The sequence below is a fragment of the Dufourea novaeangliae genome, unplaced genomic scaffold, assembly GCF_001272555.1.
Source record: "Dufourea novaeangliae isolate 0120121106 unplaced genomic scaffold, ASM127255v1 scaffold65, whole genome shotgun sequence".
In the NCBI taxonomy this organism is placed as follows: Eukaryota; Metazoa; Arthropoda; class Insecta; order Hymenoptera; family Halictidae; genus Dufourea; species Dufourea novaeangliae.
In genome coordinates this window covers 575,780-588,241 of record NW_015373961.1, presented here as the reverse complement: position 1 = coordinate 588,241, position 12,462 = coordinate 575,780, and the positions used below count along the sequence as shown (strand labels likewise).

Below are 12,462 nucleotides of genomic sequence, written 5' to 3'. Positions count from 1 at the left end.
CGAAAAGGATAGCTAAAAGACTATCTTTCTCGCTCTTGGGTACTACCGTTAGCTACTCTAGCCAGAGTTGCCAGGGGTAGGTACTTTTAACTATGAACTTGGCGAATTTTCGTAGAGATCTAGATCTTGTCTCGCGCAGAAAAATCATGACAAGACGCAGATGGTCTGTTCACGCGAGACAAGACCCCTAGATCTTTACAAATATTCCGCCAAGTTCATGGTTAAAAATAGCTATTTATTGAAACTGAATCTACCACTTACTCTACCAGTGTAAACCAGGCATTAGGTCGTCCGAACCTCTACGTCTGACACATTAAAATTATCCCCAGGTGGCGTTGACCAGCGAAGCTTGTTTGAAAGGGCTGCCGAAGACCGCGGCCGGCGAAGTGGTGGCGTTCAAAGGATGGCCGAAGCTGCACTGGTTCGTCACCGGGCATCTAGGCAAGACCCCGAAAGACTGGCTACCGCCGCCCCGTTTGACCGACGACACACCAGCGTACATAGAGTACACCACCGATAAAGATGGCTCGGTGATGGGGGTGACGGTGACCAGGTCCGCGATGCTGACTCATTGTCGTGCCCTAACGCAAGCCTGCGGCTACACAGAAGGGGAGAACGCGGTCTGCGTGTTAGATTTCAAACGGGAGGTCGGCCTATGGCACAGCACTCTGACCTGCGTCCTGAACGGAATGCACGTGATATTCATTCCGTACGCTCTGATGAAAGTGAATCCTGCCAGTTGGATGCAAATGATCACGAAGCACCGGGCGAGCGTGGCGGTGGTGAAGTCGCGTGATCTACACTGGGGTCTGCTCGCCACAAAAGATCACAAGGACATCTCTTTGGCGTCGCTCAGGCTGCTGTTGGTCGCGGACGGGGCGAATCCTTGGTCCCTATCCTCGTGCGATCAGTTTCTCTCCGTATTCCAATCGAAAGGATTGCGTCCTGACGCGGTGTGCCCTTGCGCGTCCTCCAGCGAGGCTCTGACTGTATCCGTTAGGCGACCAGGTCGAGCCGGTGTGAACGCCACCGGTCGAGGGGTGCTGTCGATGTCTGGACTGAGCTACGGGGTTGTCAGAGTGGATCAAGAAAACTCCCTGACTTCCCTCACGCTTCAGGACTGCGGTCAGGTCATGCCTGCAAGTGAGTTGTTGTTTCTCCCGGTACTAAATGCCTGGAAGGACCTTCGCTAATCACAGGCACACGAGCATCAAAGTGTATCCTGTACAGAATCGAATGTATTGAAAATGTTCTTCATCGTGTTCAGGTATCGTGGTCGTGATCAAAATGGAAGGTCAACCGTTCATCTGCAAGACTGACGAGGTCGGCGAGATCTGCGTGCACAGTTCAACGACCGGGAACCAGTACTGGGGATTGCAAGGGTTAACGAACAACACCTTCAAAGTGTCCCCGCTTCAAGCGGACGGGACACCGCTCGGGGACGTTGAGTACACTCGATCCGGTTTGTTGGGCTTTCTGGGCCCCGGTGGTCTTGTGTTTGTCTGCGGTTCGCGCGACGGTCTGATGACAGTCACTGGAAGAAAGCACAACGCCGACGATATCATCGCCACGGTTCTAGCCGTGGAGCCGATGAAGTTCATTTACCGCGGAAGAATAGCTGTGTTCAGCGTACGCGTCCTGAGGGACGAAAGAATATGCGTCGTTGCGGAACAACGACCCGATTGCAGCGAGGAGGAAGTACGTATTCGTGACCAAATATTATCGGGCTTTTAGACGAGACCTGAAGTATGATTATATATTCTTATAGTTCATCTTAAACTACCAAACCGGTTCGTCTAAAAGACCCTCTAACATGTAACCACGTGATCGACGCTACATGTAACCAATTCCAACATGTGTTCTCTTTACATATTTAGAGTTTCCAATGGATGTCACGTGTCCTTCAAGCGGTTGACTCGATCCACGCCGTTGGTATTTACTGTTTAGCACTAGTCCCGCCGAATTACCTGCCGAAGACGCCTCTAGGCGGTATACACCTGTCTGAAACGAAACGACGATTTCTAGAGGGTACCCTACACCCGGCTAATGTTCTGCTTTGTCCGCACACTTGCGTTACCAATCTACCGAAACCACGCGAAATCCATTCAGGTAAGCGGTCGCGCTTTCATCCGCGAGTACCTAATGTCCCCGAAACCAGGTATTACCGATCTAAAAGTCACCGACAATCAAAATGAAAATTACATGAATGTCAGCAAGTACAAGGATTTATATACAACTCTCTTTCTCTTGGTTATAACATTTTTACAGTTTCTTGTATTTCTTTTGTCTTTGTTATACTTCTTGCGCATTCCAATCAAAGCGGAGATCCAAGAAATCGGCAAAAGATGTTCGATTCAAGTCGCGGCGAAAAGATTTTTCGGGAAAAAATCGTATACACGCGACACCCTCGTGGGAGAACGAGACTTTTGCACCGGTCTCTTGGATCGCGTGTCCGCTCGGATGTTTATGAGAATGATTAATGAGAGAATGAATGAGCAGTTGTACGGACTTAATTCCGTTGAGAATCCTCCCTATTAACACCGGAGGAAACGTAACAACACTATTTTTCTTTGCGCTTCTCTTTCGAAGTCAGTAGGCTTTTAGCGACTTAGCACAGATGTACAAAGTATATAACCGTCTCTTGCTGCATATCATGTATTGTTAACCCAACCCTGTATACCACAATTACTTTATAACGCTTAAGCATGATTATTCTATTATTTTACGCTCTTCTTTCTTTTGGCTGAGCTCCGACACACCCCGTAGTGATCCAGATCGTTATAAAAACGAATCGTGCCAGGCGATGTGAGATTATTTTTTCGATCAGCTCTTGTACATACAATTGATACATTTGTAAACAAACCTTTACAGAACTCTGAATCGAATATGTCCCATTTCAGTGTTCCACGCTTCGATAATTAATATCACATCGCTGACGCATCGTACTTTCTTGAGAAGCACCCAATTATTTTTCCTCTTCTTTTTTTTTTACCGTGTATGCACAGTCCAATGGAATGCTCCGTGCGCGTCTATGTACAAGGACGCGCCTTAATCACCTTTCCGATAATAACGAACCAATTCACGAGCCTCTATATATATATATATATATATAGCTTTGATTTTCCGGCCTCAGTCAGGGGAGAGTGTGTGAGCTACTCATTATTGGGTTGAGTGTTTGTGTTGGTTTACTAACGGAATGGTGCGGGGGCGTGTAGCGGGGGATTCTGTTGCAGACGTTGGACCGGCCAGTGTCATGGTGGGCAACATTGTTCAGGGTAATAGACTGGCCTCCGCCCAAGGACGGGATATGGGTGTCTTGGACGAGGATAGTGATAACGCTAAGAAGGTTTGTCTCTGTGCAGTTTTGCGTAAAAGAAAAAAGGAGAACGATAAGTTGGTAGATATAGAGTACTGTGGCACGATTGAGGACAAAATAGTATTATTCAACAAGCTTCACAGTACTGGAGCTTTTCTTCTTTCTGTTCCCTTGTTCAGTTCCTCCCCTGTTTCTTGGTTAAACACTCGAGAATCTACAGGTACTTGTCATTCTCCTTCCTACAAATGTCCCATTACTTATTTAGTGGTTTCTCATTCGTATGGTGTATTTCAGTACCAGTTCATCTCGGAGATCCTTCGATGGCGGGCAGTGAGCACCTCCGATCATGTGATATTTACATCGTTGAACGCGAAGGGAGCGGTGGCGACATCACTGTCCTGCTCGCAGCTGCACAAGAAGGCTGAGCGAATCGGGAATCTGTTGTTGGATCGGGGACGGATCAATACTGGGGATCACGTGGCGTTAATATTTCCTCCTGGCACAGACCTGATATGTGCGTTTTACGGTTGCCTGTACGTTGGAGCGGTGCCAGTCACGATCAGGCCGCCCCATCCCCAGAATCTTCAAACTACATTGCCGACCGTTCGCATGATCGTGGACGTTAGTAAATCCGTACTGGTCCTCACCAATCAGAACCTCTTGAAACTTCTGAAAACAAAGGTACATATCGTCGTACTGTTGATTATTATGCTTGTTTCCAAGGATAACGTTAGTTTCCATTATCCACCTTAACACGTTGGCGTCAGTTGTTGCGTCAGGGGTGGTAACTTAACCTCCAATTAGTGACGTCACTACCAATGGTGATAAAAAAAAAAAAGGAACGAAAAATAATACATACACATGCTTTAAAATACTCGATTGGAACCAGTTAAGGTTCAGCCATACAATCGGGCGCCAATGTATTAAATGACTTAAATATAATCGAACGATTGCGTCGAATAACTGTTCACAGGAGGCGAACAACGTGGTCGACGTGAAGAGCTGGCCGACGATTCTCGATATGGACGACATGCCAAAGAAGAAGCTACCTGTTATGTATCGAGCCCCGACGGCCGAGATGCTGGCCTACTTGGACTTCAGCGTCTCGACTACGGGTATGCTGGCCGGTATAAAAATGTCCCACGCGGCTGTCACGTCTCTGTGCCGTGCCATGAAACTCGCCTGCGAGCTGTATCCGTCCAGGCACATCGCTCTGTGCCTGGACCCGTATTCTGGATTAGGATTCGCCCTGTGGTGTTTGAGCAGTATATACAGCGGGCATCATTCCATACTTATACCCCCATCGGAGGTTCGTCTTCCACAGAAATATTCAAACGTTCAAGATTCCACGGATATATTTTTCACTCCATGCCTCGCGTTTACAGGTTGAAGCCAATCCAGCATTATGGTTGTCCGCCGTTAGCCAGTCTAGAGTAAGGGATACATTCTGCTCGTACGGCGTGATGGAATTATGCACGAAGGGTCTCGGATCCTCTGTTCACGCTCTGAAGGCGCGAGGCGTTAGTTTAGCATGCGTCAGGACGTGCGTGGTCGTCGCCGAGGAAAGGCCGCGAATCGCCCTCACTACGAGCTTCAGTAAATTGTTCTCCGCTTTGGGTCTCAGTCCTCGTGCCGTGTCGACCTCTTTCGGTTGCAGAGTGAACACGGCCATTTGCCTACAGGTTCGTAAAGGAAAAATTACTTCTTCACCTGTTAAGACGTATTGGTACATTTCGTATGAAGGATTCCTGTCATAAGCATATGAATCTTTTCGAAATAGGGTGCATCGAGTCCAGAACCGTCTACAGTGTACGTTGATCTTCGAGCCCTGCGCAACGATCGCGTGTCCTTGGTCGAAAGGGGCAGCCCCCATTCTCTGTGCCTGATGGAATCAGGAAAACTGCTGCCCGGTGTAAAAGTGATAATCGCCAACCCAGAAACGAAGGGACAGTGCGGGGACTCGCACTTGGGCGAGATTTGGGTGCAGTCTGCTCACAACGCAAGCGGTTACTTCACGATCTATGGGGACGAGAGCGATTACGCGGATCACTTCAATGCACGCTTGGTGACCGGAAATACGAATGAGGTCTACGCGAGGACCGGTTATCTTGGTTTCTTGAGGCGTACCGAAAGCGTTCAACAATCGGTTATCAGCGACGTTCCCGGGGACACGACCGCGGCGGAAGCAGATCTCGTTCCTGGTGACGCTGAGCTACATGACGCTGTGTTCGTCGTGGGCGCTCTCGACGAGGCTATACTGCTACGGGGAATGAGATACCACCCGATCGATATCGAGAATAGCGTGATGAGGTGTCACAAGAAGATAGCAGAATGGTAAGTGAACGGACGCTCCAGAGATCGGTTTATAACTAGGGAAGAGAATAGGCACATAAATGCATAAAATCCGCTGTCTATAAATAATGCATCTATATTGAACACATCTCTTGTACACTGTTCGTTCTTTCGAGTGCCAATCAAACGATGTTTTCTTACTTATCCGCAGCGCTGTATTCACATGGACCAACCTGCTGGTAGTGGTGGTCGAGCTTGACGGAAGCGAGAGCGAAGCTCTGGATCTCGTCGCTCTGGTGACCAGCGCCGTTCTCGAGGAGCATCACCTAGTGGTGGGCGTGGTGGTCGTAGTGGACCCCGGTGTGGTCCCGATAAATTCACGTGGCGAGAAGCAACGTATGCACCTACGGGACGGTTTCCTGGCGGACCAATTGGATCCCATCTACGTCGCGTATAACATGTGAACGGTGTCGTTTGTATACCTGGCTGGTATCGTACACTCCGGTCGCGCGTTGGTTCTCGTTCTCGTTTCAGCGCCTGACGCCCTCTATCGTCCTCGAGAAGAGCCCCCGGGGTCGCAAGCTGCTGCAACTGGAATTTACGTTCTTCCTCGAGGAAGACAACGATCATCCACCCGCGTGGGAAGGTTTAATCCGGAACGTATCGCAAGGACTCTACGTATTTTTTAAAACGAACGTCGTCCCTAAACGTTTTCTGCTTCTCCTCTAAGAGAAGATACAGGAGTAGGAGGAGCGCGTGTACTGAAATTCTTCGTTGTAGCGTTTACGTATATCGAAGGGTTAAGAGAAACTTCGAGGCGTATCGAAGACCCCAAGTCACACGGTTACCAGCGCTCTCGCCGTCAAAGCTACAAGCTCCTATTTAATATTGAATAAGGATTCACACACACACACAGTCCAAAGGACGATCGCGCAAGTCCGATCGTCTTTGTTTTCTTCTTTTTCCACATGGGAAACTATCTCGTCGACGGAATGAACGGCACAAATAGCCGATTCTGTAACTACGAGATTTACGGGAGAATGATATAAAGATACCGTTTGAAACGATACGCACAGAGCATTATCGATGATCAGAGAGGGTTAACGAGAGATTGATTCGCGGAACCGTAACATTATACTTACCACCAACGAAACGCATATCTGCGCAGCTAACCGAATGCGCACGCTCGAACTTGATCCTCCCGGACACCATCGAAATCGACAGACTGCCAGAACGAAGTATATACGCGCATTTAGTGCGTCGTATTAGCCGAGCGTCGAAGCGACGACGACAGATGTAATAGTATCATTGGTTGTTTTTATCAACGACTTCGGAAACGGGGTAGTCCTGAGCTTTTTTACCAGTGGAGAACGGACGATGTTAATTACCGGATGAACGGCAGCGTCGGTGAGGTGCCATGCTCTGCTACGAACCGGACCGATCATCCTGGGAGTACTATATTACATGTATACACAACTCTGTCTGGTGTCTATTCCCGAGAAAAAGTAAAAAAAAAAAAAAAGAAAGATAGATAGAAAGAAAGAAAAGAAAGAGGAAAGAATTTGATACACTTTTGTCGTAGACCTCGTGTAGCTTAACGGATTTTTTACTACGTAAAGGTAACCAATTAGCCAACATAATCTATATTCTATCGTAAACGTGAAAAGTTTTAACTGTCGACAATTTTTACTAATGCATCGCCGCCGAAGAGACACACATTTACATAAATACATACATACATACACACGGTTAGTTATCATCGCTCTGACTGTATCTAATTTTTTTAAATAGGATTTCGTTCCGGGACAGTTTCTACGTTTGTCTGTATTGTAAAGGCGAGCCGAAACGACGATTCGCGAAACGAATAACCGAGTGAAATCCCGAGTTGGTCGTACAAACGTTCGATGATGTATTTAGCTGCGTCGCGCACAATATCTCACACTTTTTATACGGTAGAGACTATTTATTGAACATTATATTCCGCAGCGCGCGATAAAATCGTGTGAAAATTCCCGGGTCATCCGTGTTCGCTTTTGCGCGACAACTCTGTCAATTTTTCTTCTTTTATACGAGCGTTTTTTACTTCGTCGAATTGCACCGACGCCAACCTCGATATGAATGTTGATCTTGGCGACTGTACGGAAAACGATTTTATTGCGTGCTCAAAGGGTACACTTTTAAAGAAAAAAAAAAAAGGAAAAACACGCGAAAACCTCTGACATCACTCGGTCGTCTTTTCCACAGGGAGAAGTCTTTAATTATTCACGCTAAACGCGAATTCGCATCTCAGGGTTTTAGCTCGTGCGTAACGAATGGTGATATACTGCCGAAGAATATTTAGATCGACCCCTTTTGGACGATATTTCAACAAAGTAAACACAAAAAAAAAATAAAGTACAGTAGACTCGCGATAATTATCCGCATTTGGGGCTCCAGAACCGGGCAGTTTTAGGAAACGGGTAATTATCGGGAGCCAATTAACGAACATCATACAACCAAATTACTGACGAAAGAGAGCAGCGTTATCAGAAGTTAAGGAAAAAATAGCCGCGTAGGGAACACAATGACGTAAGTAGAGATTGGTACAAGAGGGGTTTTTTTACCAGAATATCCATCGTATGGTGTGCATAAGTCATATTGGTGTATATGGAAATTCTGGAACACGGGGCATTCTTAACGATATTTATCCAGCAGGCAGTTATCGCGAGTCTACAGTACCGTGTTTTCTCGTTACAAGGCTCACTGCCCCGGTCACTTTATTAACGATACTATCGTTGTCGACTTGTTTAACCGGGGAATAAAAAGTGAATGAGAAAATATGTTTCGGCGTAGAGTGGCTTGTAACGAGAAAATACTGTTTTTTTTTCAGCAGCAATAGCACAAAGAATTTGAGGAAAGTGCAGTCAAAGTAGCTGTATTATGTAGCGTCGATGCGTTCATATGTATGTATATCTGTGGTTTTCGGACTTGAAAGTCGATACACGGAAGGAAAAGTAGTTACCCTCGAAATGTGAACATCGGTGAAGACATGCGCCAAAAATTTACACGCCAACAATTTTCTTCTCTCTCTCTCTCTCTCTCCTTCTCCCGTTTATCTTCGTTTCTTTTCTACTTTTCTATGCACAAATGCGTTCTCGTCGTAGGACTGGTCCCCCCCGTCGACCAAAGCTCAATCTACGTTTATCGATGACGTCGTCGCAACCGTCGACTTTTGGGTTAGAATCGTTATTATTAAGTATTATCAGTTTTATTCGTGATATGTCGTCACCACGATCCAATTGCTTGCATCCATCTTAGGGGATCGCTCAGACGGAACTTTTTTTTAACGAAACGGAAATAGTATCTTTATAGTATAGTTATACATTTTATGTTATTGATACAGTCTTTATTATTTTATTCGTTAACGAAATTCTTGGCTCGGAGATCCGAGAAATTTTTATGCTTATTGAATCGAATTTTATTCGTGTTATGTCGAACGCTCTGCCGATTGATTCGAAAGTAAGAACGAACAATAATCGAATCATTACGGCACGGTGTACGTTTATTGTTGGCCGAACACTTATCGAGACAAAGTCCACGGCAACAAGAACGAAAAGAATGAAACAAAAACAAAATATCACGGTAACCCGAAAGTCGATCGCGTCCCTTCTCGTTTCCTTGAAGTTTTTATTATTCTCATAGACGTTTTCTACTGATGTGTACATTTGTTGATAGTTTTATAATTTTATATGCTTATTTTAATGTAACGACACACACACGCGCCGACTGTCGTTGGTAACGAACGCGTTTGCGATACGGACGAGCAGTTTCGTCGATTTATCTTGGATCGTTATCGAGTCTCGTATGAAACCGTCACGTCTCGTATTATGTTATTTGATTTCTGTTGCAAAAATATTTTTTATTCGCTCGTGAAACTAACAGGGAATTTAGTAATCCCCAGAAATATACGAGAAATCGAGGCCTATTCTTGTTCTTGAGTGAACCAAAAATATCGTATAATGTTATATGTCGTTCCTTAGAGATTCGATTCTTATATACATATATATGTGTGTGCTTTTATTTATTTTCGTTCATAAGACGAGTTTATGTTAGCAATAAATGCACTCAAGATTTTAGCACTAAATATCGAAAGTAGGTTGTAGGTTCGGCAGCTGTGTAGATCGGTCACGTGGGATTCAGCTTAACGCGTATTTACAATATGACACTTTAGATGTTCAACACGAATAAGATTCAGCCACTCTGCTTTTGATAAATTGAATGGATTTGTGGATAGAAATTATATCCGTGATGCACATCCAAAGTGTAAACTCGCCTTTAGCTCTGTTAGCACTGGCGGCGAAGGGTTCGAACAAGTCCCCCGCCCCCATGGTAGATAAAATAATAGTTACTGAGACCTTCGCAGACAGCTAAGAGGATTAGAGGTAGGGTGACGCGTGCCGAGCTCTCTCACGTTGACTGAACCATATATACATTGCGTAATGCTCGTGTCCAGTGGTTGGTGGCAGACGGAAACAGAGTTCGTGAAAACCTGTTTTGTTATGGATTTCATGGTGAATGTTAGCAAAGCATCTCCTTATGTTTATCACTTTTACGCATTCGGTAATAATATGTTTATGTTTATTGAGTTTAAAAGGAAGATAATTGGACACGCTCCTTAAGATCGACAAATGTTTAAATACGAGCCTCGTCGATCAATATATATATATTAATATATATATTGATTATAATATATTAATATTATTATTATCAATATATTCCGATAATCGACGACTGCCTCCGTTCACGCGACAACGCCAGGGGTGTACCACGAATTACAAATAATTAACGGTCACCGGACGTGTCCGTTTACAGGCGTCTCTGTAAATATACCGTATCGAGACCAGGCGAATCTAGGATCCCTTTTCCGTCGACACGTCTTACGATATTTCACAAGAACCTTTTGCACTCGTACATATACATACATGCCAGTAACGTGATTTTCTCTCGCAAACATGGAAATTGGAATATCGCGAGTCAACGTCTTTTTACGAACCCTAGAAATTGATCAATCGACTGATGAAAGGTTGAGGGGTTGAATCGTCCGAAGGAAGACGGCTTTGAAACTCTGCTGCTTCTTCCTCGGGCATTCCGATTTCTCGTGTCCTTTTCATTTGAGATGGATCAATCGATGGTTTATATTCCAGATTTCGTTGCTTGGAAGGTGAAGCTGGTCTAGAGTGCACAGGGTTTTGAGCCACGGCTCGATCGATCCGTTCCCTCTTCTCTTTTTCGTTTAATGATTAAGGTACCGTGCCATACCACCTTACGTCCTTATGCGCTTTTCATGCACGAAGAAACCGTTCCCTGGTACATTATGTGACGAGCCTACTGTCACGGCAGTGATCCTTTTGCGAAACGAAAGCTGTTTGTAGATCGGGGGCAGAAACCGTTTCTTCCTGCGTAAAAGATCCTGGAATCACCGGCGGTGCACCCGATATCACGGTAGGAATGCGGAACGTTAGGATGATCATTCTGTCGAAACCCCGTATTGACCTCCTTAGATTTGTCGCAGAAAAATTCGTTTCGCCGATGAATTCGCCGTAAAAAATTTATGAATACGATTACAAAGTGTATATCGGGATCAATTTACAGTGACTCGCAAAAGTTTGTTCACGAAGGGCTGTCACTTCTGTTTGACCAGATTGTTTACCAAGAATTTTATTTCAAAGTTAAGGAAAATGTATTACAAAATGATGAGAAAAGTGATATTAAGGGGAATATATAAATAGAAATTGCGTACAAGTTCTGACACCGAATTGTTATTTCAGAAGTTTGTGAACGAATCAGTCACTGTATTCGATTGTTTTCTTGTTCGATCGTACTCCAAATTGATCGGTAGTCCGCGAGCGTTTTATGGAAATATATAGGCTAATGTATCAAAAAAAAAAAAATTATTTACCGATTTATTATAGAGTAAAGTTTCTTCTCGGTTGTGTTCACTGTAATTAAATATAAAATCCAGGTTCCATCGATCTTTGTGAGAGTAAAAAAATTGAAATAGGATCTATTTCGTGTTATTTAGCAGGACTTGGCGTATTAAACTGTACGAAAAAAAATATCCGGAAATTTCTTTGGATTTTAAACAATAAAATCCTTGACAACCACCAATACCAGGGGGATAAAAACGATTGATGAGAAAATGGGGACCTAAGGACGTTACGCAATCCTACGAGTGGTGCGGAGTGCGCGCGCGCGCGTACGTGCGTACGAGGAACTTGGTTGTATTATGTATAAATGTTGATAACTAGTTGATAGGAATGTGGAGATACTTGTCACCGTTAACGATCGCGTATTATCGCGTCTAGTGCCAGGACAAAGAGATTATTGGAGGACGAAGAGACTCTTTGGAACGGTATCCGCGCGCGTAATCCTGTGGGCCGTGTGAAATGGTCCTAGGCACTGTAAATAATTACCCTGTACCCCCTACCCCCTCGCCCGCCCCTCACCCAGCGTTAGAAGTTATTAAGGTACGATATAGTTTGTACGTTGAAGTATATATATATATATTATATATATAAATATTACCATAGAATAATATAAACGGTCACTGTCCTTACCAAGCCGTAGAGCGTTTTTGCTTGTATCAATCGGACGAGAATATCATTATTTAATACTTTCGTCTATCCATAGCCCCAACTTCGGTGCCAACCACAGTGTTTCACCGCCGCCCCTTGGTTTCTTCGATCGAGAATATCAAAGGGGAACAATAATAACCAATACGAAGCTCGAAAAACGGAACACATATACACACACAGGCGATAAGAACGAAGTGTAGCCATTTTATGGTCCGTAGCGGACTCGTTTTTTTTTTTTTT

General features: G+C 44.8%; 1 protein-coding gene across 1 annotated transcript in view; it reads left to right on the top strand.

The window, feature by feature from the left end:
- The window catches only part of LOC107186620 (disco-interacting protein 2 homolog A), a 34,494-nt gene extending 26,496 nt beyond the window's left edge, over window positions 1–7,998 (top strand). Inside the window, 9 exon segments of the mRNA XM_015574514.1 lie at window positions 330–1,143; window positions 1,268–1,698; window positions 1,878–2,109; window positions 3,216–3,346; window positions 3,611–3,997; window positions 4,290–4,625; window positions 4,702–4,998; window positions 5,097–5,650; window positions 5,820–7,998. Of these exon segments, the coding sequence (XP_015430000.1) occupies window positions 330–1,143; window positions 1,268–1,698; window positions 1,878–2,109; window positions 3,216–3,346; window positions 3,611–3,997; window positions 4,290–4,625; window positions 4,702–4,998; window positions 5,097–5,650; window positions 5,820–6,072 (3,435 nt within the window). The 3' untranslated portion in view covers window positions 6,073–7,998.
- Window positions 7,999–12,462: the final 4,464 nt, after the last annotated feature.